Here is a 22,468-nt window from a genome sequence, read left to right as displayed (position 1 = left end):
ATATGAAATCTTGCTCAGGGCATACTCAAGAACATATTATATTAGACTTAACATCACTTGTTTACAGAAACAGCCACAGATGTTACTACAGATACTAACCTGAGACTGGTTGAAAACCACTACCCAGTTCCTTCATCAAATGTAATCAACTCAGTGCCTGATGCTGCCAATGCTGAGCTTCCAGTTCCTAGTGCTCCACCATTAAGTGATCACCCATCACGTCCCTCCTTGTCTGAGCTAATTCAGGTTGGTTTTACTATTTTGTGTTTTGAATGTAGCACTTTCCTTCCAATAAGCACTAGCCTGCAGAAAAGGCGTATTTTTTTTGCATATTTTAGGCAATCAGAGGCGAAAGTGAGGCAAGTGCGAAGCGCGAGTCGCACATGAGAGGAAGAGTGTGAAAAAAAATAATGCCTGTACGCGTACCATTGTTCAAGCTGTTTCAGCATTCAAATATGAATGCAGCTACCCAGCTGGTTTCTTTACATCACATGATCCTCGAATGTTTTTCAAGTACAACATGGTGGTCGCATCATCTATTCATCTTGTTCTGTGTATGAAGCTATTTGAGAAGCCGTTTGTTTATTTTCGAACGTGTCTCCTTCCTCCCTCCCCTTTAACCCACTGACACCTGCATGTCCCATGAAATTGCCCGCGACCCACCCCTAACTCCCCGTAGTTTTTTGGAATATTTCAGAGCAAAAGGAAGCACAAAAATAAACCACATGCACAGTAACCACAGACACAAGATCAGGTTTCAAGATGTCGTTTATTTGAAGTTGAATAAATGAAGGGCCAAAATATTAAGAAACATCAACAAAAAGAACTCAACTCGATGTGTGAAGCTCATATTGAAGAAAACAAAAAAATATATTTTTTCTTTGCCGTGCAACAAAAGCCGAGAAAATCCACTATATAAATGAGTCGACTCTTAAGGACAAAATGAAGCCGAATAAAACAGAATTTCCGTTCTTTTTAACAAATAACATTTGAGAAAACATCGGAAAATAAAAGCGAAAGACACAAGTAAAAACCAATTAAAAAAAGAAATCAGATAATTTCTTTGCCACTTAACGAAATAATATGGTGCAGTGAATAAACTAGTGAGACAATCTCAGATAGTGCAGAGCGCAATTGATAGCTCTGATACAGTAGTCCCATAAGTACTCACCCCTGCTCGGTTCACTTCCGGTTTGTGTCTACCTTGGTAGTCTGCTACGGCTTTTCCCCTTTGCAGTGTGTATGTTTCAAGGTTGTATTTTCATTCAAGGTCCAAACATTACGCACAAATTAATTACTACTGGTGCTTTCAGTTGATTTTCGTTCATTTTAAATTCAACAATACGCTGAAGCAGTAAACGTGACAATTTAGCTCTTCACGCCAACTTTGTAACTTGATACTTTTGTTTTCCTCGCAAAGCCATGTAATATGAAACCCCTGTTTTCTCCAAAACATACGGAAGATGTCCTTGTTTTTTGGAGATAAATGAAAGAAAGTTAAATATCTGATGTAGTGATGAAGAAACGGAACAGAGACGATGTTTTACTAAAGATGCAAATTTTTACCGATGAACAAGAACTAATTTAATTATCAGATAGTCACGAAATACCACTTTCTTTTTCTGTTGCCACCTTTGTTGGTAACAATAAAACAATTCAAAATTAACACACAACGATATTGATGGCTGAGAAGCTTTTCAACGAAAAGTATTGAAGATAAACAGCGCTACTTGGCCGATATAAATGAGTCTCCTCAAAGACTGATTAAATTAATTTGAACTTTCATTAGGTGCCACGGCGTCCACAGCAATATTTGAGCATTTTCCTGGTTTCTTTTGTTACAAATTTACAATTTGCGGAGTATTAAAGCCTTTAACTTGAGAACTTTTTGATCTCTCTTACAGACACAATTAAGGCAAGAAATAAACAAGTCGCTAAGGAGAAGCAATATATTTGAACCCTGACAAGCACACTATTGTAGATTGAAAACAGCAGATGATATTTGTTGAACCGACCTGTTTGTAATTCTAAAAGCTACGCAGCCACAGCAACGTTTCACTTTTGCAATAAAAAGGGACAACTGGCGCTACCTGAAAAATAACTGCCGTCCTTGGTCACATGACACGATATATAAAATACTGCGTGTAAAGATAGTGTATAACACTAACAATGCTAGAACGCATGCGTCTTACATGTTGAGCTCTACTATAAGGAAAACCACTCAACATTTGTGCGTGATTCCGTATGCAATGTATCCTTCACCTAATATAGAAGCCACGAACCCTAACTAATCTACGCATGCGTTTAGGGCAAATTAGTTTTGTTCTAAGGAGAAGGGTACCACAAGGAGAGCAAGGGGTTACCTGAAACAAATATATAGCTTTGCGATGTTCAAAGTTAAGCGACGGCGATGGAATGTGTTTTACGTAGAGTACGCATGTACCTTTCCCACCCTACTCCCATTACTTCCTTGCCTCTAGACTAATTAATTAATTGAAATTAATTAATTAAACAAACATTAAAGTTTACACCTTAGCGCCATAGTGCCATAGCGCCATCGCGCCTTAGTTCCTTAGCGGCAGGCAACCCCCATAACCATCCCAATAGTGCACTCTGCACTAAAAACGACAATTGTAAATCAAAACGACGACAAAAACAAGTCAATTATTTTGAGATAAATCATATTACAACTGTGTTAAATTAGTGCCCACTTAGTTCTTTTCTCAGGAGTTCTGTAGAAGCTGAATAAGACTTTAAAAAATATATATTTGAACAAAGCAAATAAACTAAACAAACAAATTGCGGAGGTTGCTGTAAATTAGTCATGCAGAAATCCGGCATGCAAAAATACTGTTAACTTTTAAAACCTAAAATTGCCAAATAAAGACAACCAAAGGAAAGAAATGTGACAGGAAGTTCAATAACAATACATTCTCATACAAGATGAGGCAAAAAAACTTATCTGAAAGCAAAAAAAATGTTCAAAATTTTGGATACATGCTTCACTGCATGGCCGCATGTTCAAATTAATTCTGTGCACTAAAGCGGAATTTTGAGTTTTTACTGACGACTATTACAGTCATTTTATCGGCCGTGGCCTTACCAATCATTTCAAAAGTTGAATTCAACTTCGAAGTAATACTGTACGTTACCATTTTTGTTTTCTAAAGTCCAGGAAGCTGCTTTAACCCTTTGACTGTCAACAGTGCATAGACACGCCCTGAGTAGTCGTGCTCTTTTTACCACTTGTGATGTCATCAATTTAAATATCACCAGATATTCTTGATAAGCAGATAGTAGAGCTATAATAGATCTATGCACACAACAGACTGTTTTTGATATCGACGGCATTCTGACATAGCAAATTGAAAAACAATGTCATCTGTTTTGATGCAAGAGTGGTGGTAAAATGGCCCATTATACCTGTAATTGAACAAGATCCCATTTCCAGGCTTTGCCCATAATTAACACCCAGCTTTTTAATGGCAGTCAGAAAGAACATGAAACGCAAAAGGTAGCAAGAGTAAAAGGGCCCGGAAAAAGGAAAGCATAGGGGCAAGAAAAAAATTCGGAAGGTGCATGGCAAAAAAAAAATTCCAAATTTTAGCTTATATGCCTGTGCCAAATTAAAATATTGTACATTTTGGTACCTAATTGTGGGAAAATCTATCTTTCTGGTAAAAAATAGCTTTCTCCACAAAACTAAGGTCCATTTAGCATCGTGGCAGCCAAAAAAACTGATTTAACAGTTGAAAACGGCATTTTTTTTGGTGAAAATTTGCTAGTCAAAGGGTTAAATTCGCGATCTGTTATCTCAAAACTCACTAGAAAGCGCACCGATCGTCATGTTTTCGCGGCAGTTGAAGGAAGGAAAAATTCTTCACCAGAATGCTTTGAGGACTCTATACACATATTCCATTCTGAGGCCACCGAAACATTGATTTGTGTTTTTCCTTTCCATTTTAAGGTCATTCCACTGAAATAGAACCTGCACTGAGATTTTTGTCAAACTTTGCCTACTGACTGTTTATATTGTAGGAATTTAAATTTGGAAATAAAAATGAGGGGTCCCCATGTTCGTTTAGGAGCAACAGCACCTTGTTTACACCATATAAATTCTTGCAATAACACCATGATTATAGTCACGATTGCTTGCTAAAATCACGTTTCCAACGATTGTTTCTTGCTCAACAAGAATTGGCCCATATTGATTTTACATAGAGAAATTTATTACTCAATTCAACACAAGAGAAAAAAAGGATAGGTCACCGTACTCGTTTTCGAGAAAATGAGGATTTACCTCCATAGCGAGATCCAGCCGCAAAGAAAAAGCCACCATTTTCTAATGCGCGTGCGCTAATCACGCGTGAAATTATGCGCAGTAGGGATGCGCAATGCAATACTGGGGAATGACCTTGAAATTATGCGCAGTAGGGATGCACAATGCAATACTGGGGAATGACCTTGACCCAAAGAAAAAAATTTCTCTGTTTTAGGGATTAAAACAAGACCTTGGAAGTCTGGCCCACAACGCACCATGATTACCACTGTTTTACGCTGTGGTTGACTGGTCATTTAGGGTGTCTCTGGGGGCAGAACAGCTTGAACAATGGTATGCATACAGGCGTTGTTGTTGTTGTTGTTTTTTTTGCGCTCTTCTCCTCGTGCACGACTCGCGCTTCGTGCTCACTTTGCTTTCGCCTTTGTTCGCCTAAATATACGCAGAAAAATTACGCCTGTTCTGCAAGCTAGATAAGCACCTGCTTTTTGATGAGGGCTTCCCCTGGAGTGCTATTTCTGTAATAAGGGCACCTATTCCAGTAAGCACCCCCTTCCAGTAAGTACGCCCCATAACATTAACTTGATTGACATTCAAAACATTGACGTGGAATAGGCTGACTGGATGAATGAAGTACTCTCTTCATCAGAACTGAATGTCAAACATATTGACTGTCAGAGCTCCTGGTGTATTATCAGTGTCTGATTTAACGTATCTGTTGTTTTTCATTACCATTTTGCACCGCATTCAAATGTATATGTCTAAAAGAAATAAGCACCCTGTCCCTAAGAGGTGCCTCCTCTCCAATGAGCTCCCTGCCTATGTATCAAAAGAAAATTGTGCCCAGGGACTAAATTGTATTATAATTACAAGAAATTTTTTTCAAACTTTAGAGTCCTGTTCCTTTCATTGTACATGTACATACATTGTGACAAAAATACTAGGCAATGTGTTATGTTTTTCTCTGCTTTAGACACTCCCAGATGTGGAGGAACCAAGTTCTCCTCCTTCAAGACCACAGGAACCTCTTCCCCAAGGCTGGGAAGAACGACAGGTTGGTTACATGTTACTCGTTTTTGGAGATCAAGCATGAGTAAATATTGACATGTGAACACTTTTTTACAATGTCTACTTGTAACAGCACTATGTACAATTTCTCCTCTTCCTCCTCCTCCTGTCAATTACATGACTTTATAACTGAACTTTTTAGTTTATAAGTGAAGTAATTTTGCTAATTTTGAGTCTGAACTTGCAGGATGCTATCGGTAGAACATTTTTTATTGACCACGCAACCAGAACAACTTCATGGGTTCGGCCAACTGGTAGAAGGTAAGTTTTTTTACTGATGATTGAAAAGGATTTGTTATGCAGTGTTCTCCACAGATTTTAGAGTAGTCAGCTAAAAATTTAAAGTAGCCAGTGCTTGCAAATTGAGCATCTGAAGGATGCTAGCTTCTAGGGGGATACAGGGGCATGCACCCCAGAAATTTTTCAAAAATTATATAACTGAAGATGCGATCTGATGTATTTTGGGGGCAACTGAGACAAGAAAAGATGAGTCATTTTTGGTCAGTTTTTGCAGAAACAGATGCGAAGAGACTCAATCCGGCTTTCAACATGGCTGCTGTGTTTACTGGTTGGCGACCTTTAGCAACTAGCAGTGAACTGCAACCTCATGAAAATCTACCTTCTCTTAATGAGAATGTTGCCTTCTTAAAAACTATTAGAGTTGTCTCAGACTTAGGAATCACCCCACGATGAAGTTACACCTATCTTGAACAAAACAGCAAATTTAACATCGTGCAATCGAACAGGTGATCGGCTGGCAATCACAAGGTATTGCATGTAAACTAAAGACCTAGTATAAACCTACTGATTTCTGTATGTTCCTTCAAAAAGGAGAAGCTTTCTTTTCCTCTCTCTCTCTCCATCTTTTTGACTTGCCACGGATTCTGATTTCACGAAAATTTTCTTGTTGGGTACGTCAAGTTGTTCACACCAAGTGCTCTTAGCCTGTGAAAATGCTGGCCATTGGCGCTTCTGGAGAACACTGCAGTATGTTGCTTTTAGGTGGAGCTAAAAGTTGATTGAGTTATACGTAGGAGTGACAATATTGCTCTCCGCTCCAGGGAGTAGACATGGCATAGTGTGGTGATCACTCTTGCCCTGAGTGTGAGCACCATAAGTCTAATGGTAGAGAGACATGTACGTCCAGAAATACACATGCAGTAATGTAACTGGCAGATTTGACAAAATGTTGTCGACAAAATTGAAAGATGTCACAAAATTTGGGAAGTGATCATTATTTGGTTAGAATTTTGCAAAGCTGGTTTCACTTTGACACTCAGTTTGATGAAATTTCGTCAAATCTGCCAATTTCGTTACTGTGGCAGTGTGCATTTCTGGACATAAATTGTAATCTTAACCAGTGTAGCCCAGTTTCAAATAGCATCTACCAAGCATTGTATGTGGGTTGTCTTAGCTCATAGGGTTCTATCTAACCTGGTTCTCTGGATTTTTTCCTCGGACATGACTACTGAAAAAAAAAAAAACTGACTTTTTTACAAATTGGAAATAGTGGACAAACTTTGACAATTTTTTTGCTATTTTTATAGTACACTTGCTTATACATGTAGATTGATGCATTTTCACCCAAAACTTTATTTCCTAGTGAATCATTCCATCAGCGTGAAGTGCAACAAAATGATGCCCAACGAGAAAGGAATTTTAGAATAAGGCGGCACCTTAGTGTTGACGATACTGAACAGTCATCGCAAAACACTGAAACAAACCAGGTAATGTGTGCTGTAAGGGTTATGATGTGCAACCAGGCATTAGTAAAAGTGCTTCAGGAACTAGTTCATCCTCTGTAGTCATGCTTCCTTTTTTTTTTGTAGGTACACCTGCCCTCAGAGGAGTTACTTCCTCCTGGCTGGGCCATGCAGAGGGCTCCAAATGGTAGAATTTTCTACATTGATCACAACACTAGAAAAACCACATGGGTGAGTTCAGTGATTAGTTGTACGGAACCTACACTTGTCATAGCTACATGTATAACATTAAGAAAACACTAACAAAATCAAAATCACTCTTACATTGACAAAAAGTGTTAGTTGACCAATTTCTTCTCAATATGAGACCTTGTACAAACTCAACAGCATCTTTTTCTGCTATTGCTGATTGCCTTGGTAACGAATTGATCAACCTGTTATGAAGTGATCAGTGATAAGCACATCATGTTATAAATTGGCTCAATGTCTGCTTGTGTCAGAGAACGCTAGACCTGTCAGACGCTCAATAGAGACATATTAAAATATCTTACTAACTTTATCTTGTCTTGTTGTATAGTTTAATATGTTGTGTTATTCCAGCGTGATCCTCGACTCCATCACCATCCAAGTGGAGGACCCTCAATGTCTCCAGAAATTGCCAGATCAGCCGCACTTAGCCGAGACCTTGGACCCTTGCCTGTAAGACTTTGGCTGATGTTTCTTTAATCATTTAATTTTCCTTTTCCAGAATTTCGATTACTAGTTAACCCTAAATCGAACATTCTTGAAATCCCCAGAATTACATCCCAGTTCAGCCAACTCAGTCAAGTACTTTTAACACGGCAAAATAAAAGAAACAAAACTGGCGTTTTTCGTTTCACAGTTGAATCCAGTTAGTATTTGAAGTCATGTAATTTGTTGCCATTACTGAGAATTTACAATGCTAAACTCTCAAGAGTTTGCTGCAATTTTAAGATCCACTTGCGATGGCGTCAGCTCTGTATCTCATTCTATGTTTTTATTTTATGGACAAAACAGTTACAGTTTTTCCGTGTGAAGGAACTATAACAGTTACCGTAATGAGGAGTATTTTTACTCTTGCTGGATAGAATTTTAGTCCATTAAGGGTGGTTTTCACTAGCGACAGAGTCAGGGTCGTAGTTGGAGTCAAAAGAACGCTTATGACCTGGTGAAAATCGAAAATCAGATTCGTGAGCCTCAGCAGAGTCATAAGCTTGACGGAATCAGACTTGGAAGAATCACAACATTTCCATTTATTCCGATTCAGTTTACGACTCCATCCCTTGGGATACAGTGAAAACTAGATCGTCGGTATCGGAAGCAGAAGTGGAAAAACCAACCAATCACAAGTCCCGGAATTGAGCATTGTGATTGATTGATTTTTCCGCTTCCACTTCTGCTTCCGACTCTGACAATGTAGCGTTCACTGGTTGATAACCGACGGAGTCAAGCCGACTCAGTGTTCTGCTCCCCACTCCGTCGCTTTAATTATACTAGATCATATTACCCTGTGCTTCTGATTATGACTCCGATTACGACTCCGTCGCTAGTGAAAACCAGCCTTTACAGTTTGCCCTACCAGCATTTAAAATAGTTAACCCAACAATACTTGTTGGTACATAATAAAGTTGTTGTTGTTGTTGTCGTCGTTGTTGTTGTTGTTGTTGTTGTTGGTGGTGGTGGTGGTGGTGGTGGTGGTGGTGGTGTTGTTGTTGTTGTTGTTGGTGTTGGTACCCATCTATTTAATTGGGCGGAAAGAAACACTGCAAGAGCTACATGTTGCTTGTCCGGGTACTGTGCGCTACACAGTGCTCTTTTGAAGTATAGACACACTAGTCATCACACCTACAGTACGTAATAATGGTACAACGTGCAGAACGATTGAATATTTTAAAAATCGTTTGAATATTACTCTGGCAGGACGGCTGGGAGGAAAGAGTTCACCAAGATGGCAGAGTCTTCTACATTGATCATAGTAAGTATTAAGTTAAACTACTAATCACTGTAAAATTCTCAAAGTGCGATGTGATGGTCTTCAAAAATAGTACTACTTCTTAATATCGTTTGTGTCAGTTTATTTTAGAAACAAAACTAGTTCTTTATGCGTAGTTTTATGGGTGTGTTTCTTTCTGGTTTGTCTAGTAATATGTGTTTCCTTCACTTTTTTGACGATGTAAAGGAAATATATATATTTTTCATTTGCGACAGCTTCAATCACTTCACATATACTGTGTTCTTCCAGTGTTAACATGTTCATCACGTGTGCTAATATTGGTTCTGATCGTTTTTCTTTTAGACACAAAGTCAACTCAGTGGGAAGACCCTCGAGTTCAGATCAACAACAAACCATCCCAGGTAGGAACAATGGACAAACATTATTGAGCTGTTAGGGGATTATTATTACTTTTTTTTTTATTGCCGTTCAGCATGGTGGAGATACACCTTATTCCAAAATGGCAGCCAGTTTATTGTTCTTTTGTTTACATGGTAATTAGCCCTCTTTGCCTCGTCAACATGTACAATATACAAAAGAATTTTGAAGTGAAAATGAGGCAAAGAGGGCTAATTAACATGCAGATAAAAGAATAATAAATTGGCCACCATTTTGGAATAAGGTGTATAGCCTGTGTCGCAGACGGAAATTTACTCGTAAATGACCCGCGGTCGGTTGCATCTGCGACGCAGGCTAGATGGAGAGGATGAGCAAAAAAATGTTATTTTCAATTTATTACACAACTGTAGAGTGCAAAATGTCTCCAAAGTTTCTCCAACTGAAGACGAACAAACGTTTTGTATACAGCATACGTCTAGAATTTGATTTTGCTAAAAAGCTTGATCCGTATCAGAAAGTGGTGTTTAGTTGTACAGTTGAATTCCGATTTTTCGAAAATTACAGTGTTCGACTGAGGAGAGGGAAACGACTTTGGTTCGAGTTCTCGAGAGGCTCGAAAACTCAAGGGTTCGAGAAATTGGAATACCACTGAGTGTTTTCAGCTCTTTGAAAGTGTTGAGAAAGACTTTTTCCGATTCAGTATTTTTGGATGAGATTTCTTTACAATGTAATTCCCCTGTAATTCTCTATGGTAGAGAGTGCAACTTGCGCATGGCAAGCACAAATAGGTTTGGCTTCTCTTTGGCATGTAGTCTCTTTTTAATTTCTTATGTTTTTTCCCTTTTTCCAGGCTGTGCCTTATTCTCGAGATTTTAAGCGAAAGTGTGATTACTTCAGGTCGAAGCTGAAGAGACCAGTAAGTGTTGTGTCGTGTTGGTGTGCATGTGCTTTGCTTTTATTGATTTCACTATTGACTTAAAGTAACGTCGATAGTTTTGACTTTTTGATAATTACCATGCACACGAGCCCGTACGTGTCATTACGTGAACTTCGAATAACCTCGAAAGCATTACCTTTATGCTTTGAGGATTTAAGGTCTCCTCTTCTTATGTTGATCTTGTTAATCGAAATTGGCACATTCACATTTCAGCACGCTTGTGAACATTTCAAGATGAAAGATAAAGAGCAAACAAAGCAAGAAACAACAAAAAATAAATAAAGTGACAAAGAGACAGACTGATAACCATTTATATATAGTTACATAATGGTTATTTGTATTTCGCATCTTGTAAGAAATATTACAATGTACTTTAAAAGAATGGAGGCATATATAAAAGCAGATCTTGACTTCTGATACATTTCTGCTTTTGTCTTTTTTTTTCTCACTTCTATTTCATCATCTTTCAGGTCAATGTTCCTAACAAATACGAAATTCACGTGAGAAGGAATAACTTAATGTTGGATTCGTACCGAGGTGTTTTTGTTACTGTCACTAACACGGAGCTTCTTAAAACAAGACTTTGGATTGTTTTCGATTCAGAGACTGGCTTAGATTATGGCGGACTTCAGAGGTAAGTGTAGCGACTTGGCATTAGCGCGTTGGACTCTGGGTCAAGCCCATGTCATTGTCATGTTCTTGTGGTCGTAGTTAAGCACGGCACTCTCTCACAGCGGAGAGAACACTGGATACTAACCAAGGACAATGGATGGGCATTACTCCAGACCTCTGGGGCTCCTCTCTGGAAAGTCCCAGTAACTTTACGGACCCGAAGAAATATTTTAAGATCTAAATCTAAGGAATAGAAGTGCGGGTTTTAGCTCAAAAACCAGTCCATTCACTTTCGTTTCCTGATAGTTTTACTGTTTGAATTTCAAAACTATTAAGGTGGCCGAACACAGTTTTCGCGCGCGCTTTTGCTGATGTAATTCAGCGCGTGCACAAGGATTGCAAAAAACAAACATGCCGTCAATAGAGCGATCATTTTATTTACTCAACACCCGCACTATCTGTGCTATTCTTCTCTATAATTGATCGCAGTGTATTGATGGCTTTAGTCTTTTATTACAAAGATATGTTAGAAAAGGTAACGATGCGAAGAACCCAGCAATTCTCAGCTTTTTCTTTCTTTAATACCGAAAGAACCCAGTTAAATGCAGCGCATGCGTAGTAAGTCAAAAAATTGCGATTGAATGAAAATTGCACTCTTGGAAATACGCCTATTTCTCGAGAACTACTCATTAGAATTTCACGAAATTTGGCACGAAAATACTTTAGGAAATAAATAACTCGAGTATTGAAAATGATTGAACTTTAACAAAAGAAATTCTACATATTCCAGGGAACCTTCAACAAGGGATAATTAAAGATCTCTCTGTTAAATTATTAGGAAAATGGTGTTAACTTGTGAGAATCGTTACAAGCTTGTTGCATGCAAATTATAAAGAAAATCTAATGACTAGATTTTCTGCAAATAAACAAAACCGATTTTAAAGGCCTATTTATATTTATCCTTTTTGCCATGGCAACAGCACATACGTCAGCTTAACCAACAAAAAACCAAAGTTTGTGTTATTAACTAACATGCTGCCATTTTTGACGACCGAGGGATCAAGGGTTTTAATGAAAAAGGTGAATGAAACACAGGTATCAAAAACTGTGTTCAGCCACCTTAATATCTCGGTCTTGAATGTAAACACGGTAAACAAAACTACCACCGGGACTTTCAAGAAAGGGTTCCCCGGCTGGTCTTGGAAGGTGGTTTCCGCTGTTGCACTTGTTCTAACAAGTAGTCCTGTAGAACTGTACCAATAAGTGTAAAAACTAACATTGATGTTTAGCCAGCAGTAATTAGGAGATTCGATCCGATGAGCTTGAGACTGACATTGCCTTGTGTATTTGCATCAAACAGAGAATGGTTCTATTTGCTGTCCAAGGAAGTGTTCAATCCTTATTACGGTCTGTTTGAATACTCGGCAAGGTAAGCAGAACTGGCCTTGTGGTGTGTGTTGCAGGATTAGCTTTTCCTAATATCTCATGAATTGCACAGATTGAGCGGTTTTCAGTCGAGTGTTGTAAAACCTTGTCTGTCCAGGGGCGTTTGTATTTTCTTCGAGCGCGCGAACACAGCGACCGTGAAGCGGGCGTTTAAAATAATATTAAAATGATATGTTTTGGCTCGTTCATCATACCCCCACGGCAAATATTATGCTTGCGATCACAAAATAGAGGGTTCGTGGACAGACTACGTAAAGCGAAAACCATAGTAATTACTCTGGTCAGTCACAAAGGGCACAGACAATCCAGTGAGCCAATCAAAGCTCGAAGTAAAGATATGTAGCTGACGCAAAGCGCGGGAAAACGAGTGCGAGTACGTCAAGATTGGTTTTAGCTTTGCTTCTGATTGGATGAAAACGTGGCGCGAGTTTTTTAAGCCAATTTTGTGGCGTAGTAATTCAAAACCAATTAGCTTTCGATACTCGAGCGAAAACCGCCCTATCTGACATACACTGTATCAAGAGCTACATGAGAATCAATACCAATCGTAGCTCGTTTTCCCGCGATTGGCCCGCGGTTTGAAGTCATGTTTTCACATCGAGTTCTGATTTACCATGATTGTATTCTAAGATTAGCCAGTGTGATTACAACTACTAGAAACTCACTCTATTTTGAGTTTCTTATATCATTTACAGACTGTAATACAGTGGAGCACGGTTAATACGGACATCAAAGGGACAGGCATACAGAAGTGCCCGTCTTATCCGGGTGTCCGTACGGCGTAGTAAGCGGTGTTTCTCAGAATAAACTTCATGGACGTATGTTTCATCCATATATTGACTACAACATACAATGCAAAGTAACAAGATGGTTTTTAAGCGGGCTAAAATAAGACGTTAAGTGAACCGGTGTTAAACTGATCTTGACCGCGTACAGTGTTGTTAACCTCTCGTGCACCTTGGTGCAAAAAGTCGCATTCAGTAAGTGAATAGATATGAAGTCTAATTAATATGTTCCCTACATGATCTCAGAATGTCATTTACAGGCTACAACAACACAGTTCTCATAACGTATGCTGTGTTTTACTTTCTAGTGACAACTACACGCTCCAGATTAACCCAAATTCTGGCTTGTGTAACGAAGACCATCTGCCCTACTTCAAGTTTATTGGTCGGCTAGCTGGAATGGCCGTATACCATGGAAAACTACTTGATGGTAACGCGTTGCACTCTGATTTGAAATCTTACCTTGTTAGCCTCGGAAAATAGGGTCAGGCCTCTTTGCGCATTAAATTCTTTCTTCACTACAGAGACGTCTTGAAAATTGGACGCAAAAATTCCATGATAATGTAAAGGTTGTAAGTTGTAATCAATCAGAGCCTCTACAAAGATCTCTGTAGTGGTATGTAATCAGAATGATGATTTTCGGGCTGAATCCGTCTTTCAATTGGGAAAGAATCGAGCGCGCGAAGAGAGACTTAAGACTTGATATCTCTGCTTGTTGTTCTAATGTCCGTGTTTTTTCCTTGTTTCTACCGTATAGTTAAACATGTGTGTTTTTTACAGCTTTTTTTATTCGCCCATTCTACAAAATGATGTTGGGTAAACCCATCACGCTGATTGATATGGAGAGTGTGGTAAGTGTTATTTTCAAGACATTTTGTCGTAATGACGTTCTATAAAAACCTCTCACTCATAAAATTTACCTTGTCCCTAGAAAATATTGAATTTCGTCGGTAAACAGTGGGAAAATAGAGAGTGGGCCATAACGAACTCTACCCACTACTCCACGCGCATCGCGCCACTACCATAGTGATATAGTAACACCTAAACGAATCCAAATTCAATTATATTGAAAATTGTTCCTCCAGTGGGATCATAATCTGTCAAATTCTTTCACTTTCCCGTGCGTTACACCTTAAAGTGACTAATAGTTTCTTACAAGTGGCAACATTCGCCTCAACTTTACCGTCATTTGTCTCTCAAGTGTTCCTTCCTTGTTCGTACGTTATGATGGTGTCACTAGAGCGTAGTTTTGTTTGATTTTTCTCGTCTTCATTTTTGCAGGACTCAGAATACTACAACAGTTTGAACTGGATTCTGGAAAATGATCCAGAAGATCTGGACTTGACTTTCAGCGTTGATGAAGAACTGTTTGGACAGGTAAACTTAGCTTGTAACGTAAACCACTTCCTATTCTTCAACAGGGAAAATTTACTCATTTACATTTGTTTGTGTTGTAAGATTGTTTCTTTTATTTGGGTCTCACGTTGTGGTTCTTACTAAGATTAAGTATTTGCGATCAATTCCGGTCCCAGGATCGCTTGTAGAAGGAAATCGTGGAGCGATAATAAGCGCGTTTGCCTCCGGATCGACCGACCTGTGACTCGTGCTTGGCCATTATTTATAGCAACACAGTACTCAGGCAGTGCTTTTGTATGTCCAGGCCTACCGGATAAATTACTTTCCAGTTAACCTTTTTGACTGATGCCGACTTCGATGTTAACCAAAATGACTTTGTCTCAATGTTTATAGGTAACTGTGAAAGATCTTAAGCCAGGTGGATCAGAAATCAAAGTCACCAATGCAAACAAAAGAGAGTACATCAAGTAAGTAATCACACCAATGAAACAGCCGTGGTTTTTACAAAAACCTTATCAACCTGTCCATGTGTCGTCGGGGTATTTTTCAAAGCTGGAATAAATCTGATATTCGAAAAGGTCCTTGAATGTACCGTGCAAGACTGACGTTTGTGAACTTTAACAAAACTGGTTTGATTGTAAACAAAGACCTTGCGCAAGATTATTTCTAAATCCAAGAATACCAATTATTCGACTAGCGTGATCGACTGGGCGAGTGTAGTCAATAAAAGGGACTACTGTTGGTGACTGAAATTTCTTTATCCTGAACGGAAGAAATGTTCTGAGTTAAGGGTTATCTAAGAGTAAACGGTCGCCTGGACGGCAACTATTATTCCCCTTAGAAATTATTTTGAATAAGGTTCTTGCGTCCAATATTACTTCCCTTGGGTTTCTATTAACAAGCACACATGTAGAACGATAGCTCATTTTCTATTCTTTCGTTGGTGCAATAGAGACGAAAGGTTGGCTATTGAGACAGTACCTTCTTAAGAAAACAGTTGCCGTATTATGTTATGTGATTTTCTTTACAGCCTTGTAATTAAGTGGAGATTTGTAAGCCGCGTCGAGGACCAGATGAAGAAATTTATGGAGGTGAGGGTCTCAGTGATCCCATATATAACATAAAACAAATTATGATTATGTTACCAACCCAGACCCATCGTAAAGTAAGTACAACTTTGTTTTCCCTCTACGGACGTGGTGGTTAGATCTACGTTGCATTCAATTGAAACCTTAAAGCCATTCAGTAGCTAGGCTCTAAATGTGCAGGATGTCAGTGGTTTAGTTCTGTTCGCACTTAGTTCTGTGCATAGAATTGATTGCTGCCCCCAGCTCTTCGAACTAAATGATTCTGTTCTTTCCAGGGCTTTGGGGAACTCATACCACACAACTTGATTCAAATATTCGACGAAAGGGAACTGGAGGTAAGTTAAGAGTGGATATTAATGAGCGTTATATATCGTATGGTCCAACCCGGACGGTCTGATAAACCATGGTATTGCACCAGTTAGCTTAGAAACGGCTTGACCTAGCTAGCTAGCCGGGAAGTGGTAGGAGAAACAGAAGGACTCTCTTGGTGTTTCGCCACCTTCCATTCGTGCTCTTGATTAAAAGAAACGTCTCATACCTTAGAGTGCTCTTCAACTGAGTATCTTAAAACCAAAACCAAAACCAAACCAATTACTTACATACCTATTAGACTACTCAGCCAATCTCTAACCGTAGTAAAACCAAAACCAAAGCCGAAGTAATTGCCTGATTACTTTCGACACTCAATTGAAAACCGCTTTATTTGCTTTGTTGTAATCTTGTATAATTCTTTCTCCTGTTAGCTCCTCATGTGTGGCTTGGGGGAGATTGACATCAATGATTGGCGTAGAAACACAAATTACCGAGGGGATTACGGCGATAAACATCACGTGATCGTCTGGTTTTGGAAGGTAAATAGTAACTACTCTAGTTGGCTTGAAATAAAAGTTTGTTGTCTATACTTACCGCTTCAGGTTAATTAACCATTTGCAAGGTTAATAAGAGTATTAAAATACTTGCAGGGTAAAGATGGGATATTTTAACTAGTTATTTGTACATGTTTTCCTTTCACTTTTATGCAAGAGCTCCGTTCAGTTTTCTGTCGTTTCAATTCATTGCCTAGAATTGTTTTCAATGTCAAAAAAACAAAATTTTGCGTGTCATAGAATCGGATCTAGCCCTTAAAAAGATCGTTAAGTGGCGCATAGCAAACCACTGTTAATCTTTACAGATAAAACAGTTGCTGTTTACTCTGTTGTTGTAAAGACCATGCGTCCATAAGGATAACAATAAAACAACGTCATCGCAGCTAGAAAATGGCATGTGTAATCAGTTTGCATAGGCCATGTCTGTACTTTTTGGCTGAGCACTGACCTAAAAACTCGAAGTTTGCCAGAGGATATCATTACTAAAGAGTTGACAATCGTTCCAAGTGAAAACAGTGCAGTTTCTTTTACTGTAAGATTTTTTTTTATTTTGATACTACTGGCTTACAAACGGGATTGCCGCAACCTCACGGGCTGCAGCAACTATACGATGGAAATGGCTGTATCGACTCTTGTTTCCCTTTTAGGCTGTGACGTCTTTTGACCTGGAAACTCGTGCCAGGCTCTTGCAGTTCGTTACAGGGACATCACGTGTCCCGATGAACGGATTTTCCGAGCTCTATGGCAGCAATGGACCTCAGAAGTTCACCATTGAACCGTGGGGTACTCCCCATTCCTTACCAAGGGCTCATACGTGGTAAGTTGCAACTGTGTGACGACTTGCGATAGCTCCAAGCTGTGGCCGGCGAATTATAATCAATAGAGAAAAGTTTGATTTGTGCGTCTATTTATGATTCAGTTTGACCAGGACAGCACTAGTTGTAGACCTCAGTCTAAATAGTCACACTAACACAACACAGAGGGAAGGTGTGGCAATCGCTATGAATGAGAGTTCGAACTCTGATCCGTAAAGGTTAACCTGTTGCGGGCACGCTAGTTTCTGGAGAATGGTCAAAAACATAACCCAGTTCTTCCCTTATCTCGTACTTTTGCTTTAATTCAGTTTCAACAGGATCGATCTTCCTCGCTACAGAACGTACTACGAACTTCGAGAGAAGTTGCGATTGGCCATCGAAAATACCCAAGGATTTGAAGGGGTGGATTAACACGAAGCTATATACACTGGACTTGAGGCGCTACATTTAATCAAATGAAACAAAAGACCTTCAATCTCGATGAAAATTACCGAGGCATATTTTCCCTCTCAGTGAACGAAGTTAGTAAAGATTATTACCTCTCTCTGATGAACGAACGCCTGTACAGTGGTGTCAAATCGGCTTTCCAGCTGAAGTATGAAACACGTCTTGGTAACATAACCAAGATGTAATGATGTAATTAAGTTGTGGACTGTTGTTTTCAATACTGTAGTAAAACTAGAAGAAAAGTAATCACAATACTTTAGGAGCTATGTCACGGTATTTTAGGTCATTTTCCAGATGTACAAACTGTTACTTTCAAATGGGAGGGAAGCAGAAAAAAAGGAAGATAGTTTTATATGGTAGAAAAGCAAAGCAACGAAGTAGATGACGACCGACAAACTTGAAAAAGAACATTTTGCGGTTTTTTTCAACATTCGTCATCCGCGACATAGCCGCCCCTTAAATGAGCTCAGTCACAGCATTTTGAGTTATTTTGGCCACGTACAAAATTACCTTTTAATTGAATAAAACATGAAAATAGTAGTTTAAACCATAAAGGAACTAGGATGGTTACGGATGTAGAAGATTAACACGGATATCAAACGACAAACTTCAAAAATTTAGGCGAAACTTTTCAAGATGCACACCCCGTGACGTAGCTCCTCTAAGTGCTACTTGCATAAATAACGTAATTTGATAATGAGACCGCCTGAAAAGGTTCAGTCGTTTTAAATTTATTTGTAAAAAAAGGAGAGGCTGATTCGCAGAACAGTCAGTGGCAAAGCGTGGGCGAATTGTGAGCGAAACATTTTGTTGGTGTACTTTTAAACTAGTGGCAAATCAGGAAAAAAATACTTGAACTACATCTCCTTGCGGTCTTTACAGTGTACCTCTTTAGTGGCAAACCACGGGAGATATCCCGTGAGGTAAATATCTTTGCGATCTTCTGCAGCGTATCTAAGTGGTAGAAAGCGCGGGAAAAGGCAGGTGGACCAAACCTTTCTGCGGTCTATAAACCTGGTAACAAAACACGGCCCGTTTTGCATCTGCTAAAGTGACCAAACATCACTTCACTTGAATTATATAGATAAGCAATGTTGCACTAGATTTGTATCCCTAAACTTCTGACCAAAATCAAAATACCGGTAGCTTTCCAATTTCATTGGAAAGTTAACCTTAACATTTATGAAGGATTAACTTGGTGAGCTTGCAATGCATCAACCACGAGTTACGTAGTGTGTCAGTTCTTGCTAAATTAGCTACGTGTCCGGTGACGCGTTCCAGGACGGAACATCTCAGGGAATGTAATCTTTATATTTCAAGCTCTTCATCATTTTTATTTTTCTTGAATAGTAGGAGACCATTTTCCGTGACGGTTCATCATTTCTGTGATGATGTTCTGCCTAAAGATGGTTAATTTGCAAGTTGCGAAACGGAAAAGAGTGTAATGTTTTTACTATAGTCCCAAGACTGACGAAGATCAAATGTCTCCTTACATGGTTGATACATTACAGTCTTCCTTTTTTTATTTAACAAATAAAGAAGCCTAAGCCGTGTATTACACTGTGATAAAACACGACGGGCATTTGTGAACACGAGGGAAATGTAGAAAACACGAGCCGCATCAGAATATCAGAAATATCATACGCTACATTCTGAGGATATTATTCGCAAGAATATTTTCAGCCTAAAATCGGCGGAAAAAAAGAATATTCAGCGTCGGTCGGAAAAAGAATATTCTTATAAAAATAAAGAGTCAAAAAAAAAAAAAAAAAAAACTGTGACGCGAACGAGAAATAGTCAACTATGACTAACTATTTTGATGCCCCTATACAATTCTCAAAACTAACACAAGGCATCGGTAAGGAGAATTGGTCTTTCAAGATTGAGACCGAAATTTAAGATGTCCAGATTTTTTTTGCACCATTTTGTTTTCTATAAAATTTCATCTCTCAATACTGCAGAACACATGCATGGTCATGCTCCAATTTAAATATATAAATGAATTTGAAAGTCAACTGACTGAAATCGTTCTTTGATTGTTACATTATCCTTACAAGCGGCAAACCTGTTCCTGTGATTAAAATAATAACAATGCTTACTAATATAATAAATTAATGAGTTTTATCATTCTAATCCTTCATCCTTTCTTTTCATTGGCCGAGAGCCCAGCACGTGATCTTCAAATATAACAACTTATTTGCATTGGTATTAAAAGATTATAATATTTACAAATTGCAAAGAGAGTGCCAACATGAAGAACTTAATCTGTATATTAAGCTGACCCCCAAACATAGATATAAACTATAAATAAGGATGTAGAAATATATTCCGTGTGAGATGAATTCAAGGTTAAATCTAATACTTTTTAAAACTAGTAGTAATCAGAGATTATGAGAGTGCGCTCGACGCTCTCACTTTAATATATATATACCGTAAATAAATGATTTCACTAGCTGACTTTCAACCTTTGTCTATTGCTAAAATCAACATTTTTCAGCAGCAACCGAGGTTTTACAGTCAGATATGCATAGTGTCAAAGTCCATGCTAGTGAAGAGGTCACGATTTGTTGATACGTTGCGTGACGCTGCCAGTTTCTTTAGACTCTCAAGTTTCATAGAAGATTTAAATTACGTACATTGTTCTAAGCTGGCATTATCAATCGCGTGGTCGTTTCGCGTGCTCGATTCCCGTAAACAAACTTCGTGCGACTAAATCGAGTATTTCCCCTGATGAATAAAGTAGTCTTATGAATCTTGCCTTCAGAGTACTTTTCCACCGATTCCAAACATTAAAATTGCGACCGGATAAAGACAGAGCTATCTGTCGCGACTGGAACTAATCAACAAATGCAATTAAAATGTAGCTGTTCCCACGGTTATCATCCCAAAGCCAAGTCGTGTTAATAAAGGACAATTCCCTCAGATTTCGATAAATGCTACCGTCGAAACGTTTAAATTCGCCAAAATCTAACGCTGAGAGCACATTATAGCGAAGCGTACGGCGACTGAATGAAAAGAAGTCAAAGAAAGATCCACCGGAAAGACGAGCTCACATGGCCTGCTCACACACTCACATGTTCGCCACATGTCTTATCACATGTCTTAGCATTAAACGGTACCAGTTTACTGGCCGTGACATCCCCTGCAAAAATCAAGCGGGGTGGCCATTTTGGTGTCCTTACAGGAATGCGGGGTTTTCGGCCTTGAACCGTGCACAGGGTAACCAACTCTGAAAAGCCACAGGTCACAATTAGGTTTGCGTTCCACTTCGTCGAACGCAATTATTAGTTTTTACTTATTAGTTAAGGCATACATCCATAAAAGAAAGCTAACGAGCACTTAAATTCGTGTACAAAAGCTTCTTGAACTTACTAACATTGTTTTCCGCGACAACATTGCTTGTTAAGGAATTCCAGTCATCAATTTACCTATTCCAAAAGTAATACTGCTTACAAATAATTGTCTGTTCATTCACATTGCCATCTGATAGTGATTTACTGCAAATGTTCTGCTCATGTATAGAAGTATCCACTCTTTGATATTCCATAGTTGTCGTAAAGCGATTTGACGTTTGTACTATTTGTTCTAGACCCAAACCAACTCCGTGATAGAACAAGATTATTGTTGAACTCGGTTATCGCTAAATATCCTGATTTGTCAGTGTCTAGCAGATCAACTATTTGACTGGGCCTTTATCTTCGGCAACTAAATGTTGTGCTCGCAACTGACGAATCACGATTTTTTTGCTCCAGCTCGTCCAATAATTGTCAATTATCCCATGTCTCAAGGAAGCAGCCGATAAGAAAGCCGAAAACCGTTGCATAATCGGTATTATTCTGTATGTCGTATTCCGGCGGCGCACGTTCTGGTGTTCCAGTAAATGAGTGTTCTTAGTTTGACATAAAAGATATCTAGGATATCTGCAGAATGTCCTGGGAAATCCTCAGTCCACTTTGTGCTACCGTTCATCCTGGTCAATAGACGATATTCGTATTCACAGTATTGGACTGGAACTAGCTTACCTTCATATGCAAATGACATCACTCTCTTGTTAATGGCATTTCCACGCTTGAGCCTCCATTGCAAGCTACCGGTAGTTCCAGTTCAATTACCCCGATAATACGAATATGGTCTATTGTGTACGTTTTATAAACGTGATATCCGTCAACTCTCCAACGGAAAACAAGCTAACAGAAAGGTACAACTTTAAAACCTTAACATAAAAACCTAAAATCCAACTTTTGTGGCATTCCTGACGTTTTTGAGCTTGCTTTGGATAGATTTCCCAAAGTTATCACAAAGGGACTTATCTTTTTTTAACATTGGTCACGTGATTAAGGTACCAAATGCTAACTTTCTTTTTTTGTACGTGTTTCATCTCACATGGCCAATTTAATAAGAATGTTTTAAAATATAGATTTCTTTAAAAAGGCTGAAAGTGTACAAATCATTCATCACTTCCCGTAAGTCCTGCTTGGTTACTAAGCTTTTCACAAGCAATAAATGGGAAAAGAGAGTTGACTATTAACGTGCATACCATTTGTCAGAATAAACCGGTTGGGATGACCGTTGAATAATGGTAAGGGTTTTTCCAAAATCAGCAAACCAACTGAATGAGATGGCGCCTACCATTTGCAATTCGTTTTCTTGTAATTGTCTTCGGCTGATGAGAGACTGGAAAGGGAAGGAAATTTCCGTTGTTCCCTTCCAAAC

At 38.8% G+C, this 22,468-nt stretch overlaps 1 protein-coding gene across 2 annotated transcripts in view; it reads left to right on the top strand.

Annotated features, from left to right (window-relative positions):
- The window catches only part of LOC145501302 (E3 ubiquitin-protein ligase NEDD4-like), a 37,909-nt gene extending 18,379 nt beyond the window's left edge, over positions 1 to 19,530 (top strand). The window contains exons 9-28 of one of the 2 annotated variants that reach the window (XM_081480796.1): positions 74 to 246; positions 5,253 to 5,333; positions 5,535 to 5,608; positions 6,951 to 7,074; positions 7,177 to 7,281; positions 7,651 to 7,749; positions 8,992 to 9,046; positions 9,368 to 9,426; positions 10,254 to 10,319; positions 10,811 to 10,974; positions 12,313 to 12,381; positions 13,492 to 13,613; positions 13,964 to 14,034; positions 14,465 to 14,560; positions 14,933 to 15,006; positions 15,570 to 15,630; positions 15,903 to 15,962; positions 16,371 to 16,478; positions 17,141 to 17,310; positions 17,617 to 19,530. In XM_081480796.1, coding sequence (XP_081336922.1) covers positions 74 to 246; positions 5,253 to 5,333; positions 5,535 to 5,608; positions 6,951 to 7,074; positions 7,177 to 7,281; positions 7,651 to 7,749; positions 8,992 to 9,046; positions 9,368 to 9,426; positions 10,254 to 10,319; positions 10,811 to 10,974; positions 12,313 to 12,381; positions 13,492 to 13,613; positions 13,964 to 14,034; positions 14,465 to 14,560; positions 14,933 to 15,006; positions 15,570 to 15,630; positions 15,903 to 15,962; positions 16,371 to 16,478; positions 17,141 to 17,310; positions 17,617 to 17,719 — 1,934 coding nt within the window. In that variant the 3' untranslated portion in view covers positions 17,720 to 19,530. Of the gene's footprint in view, positions 1 to 67; positions 247 to 5,252; positions 5,334 to 5,534; positions 5,609 to 6,950; positions 7,075 to 7,176; positions 7,282 to 7,650; positions 7,750 to 8,991; positions 9,047 to 9,367; positions 9,427 to 10,253; positions 10,320 to 10,810; positions 10,975 to 12,312; positions 12,382 to 13,491; positions 13,614 to 13,963; positions 14,035 to 14,464; positions 14,561 to 14,932; positions 15,007 to 15,569; positions 15,631 to 15,902; positions 15,963 to 16,370; positions 16,479 to 17,140; positions 17,311 to 17,616 lie in introns of both variants that reach the window. The other variant, XM_081480788.1, reaches the window with a different exon arrangement.
- Positions 19,531 to 22,468: the final 2,938 nt, after the last annotated feature.

Source organism: Orbicella franksi, chromosome 1, assembly GCF_964199315.1.
Source record: "Orbicella franksi chromosome 1, jaOrbFran1.1, whole genome shotgun sequence".
In the NCBI taxonomy this organism is placed as follows: Eukaryota; Metazoa; Cnidaria; class Anthozoa; order Scleractinia; family Merulinidae; genus Orbicella; species Orbicella franksi.
The sequence above is the reverse complement of the archived record's forward strand: the minus strand, read 5'-3'. Positions and strand labels throughout refer to the sequence as shown.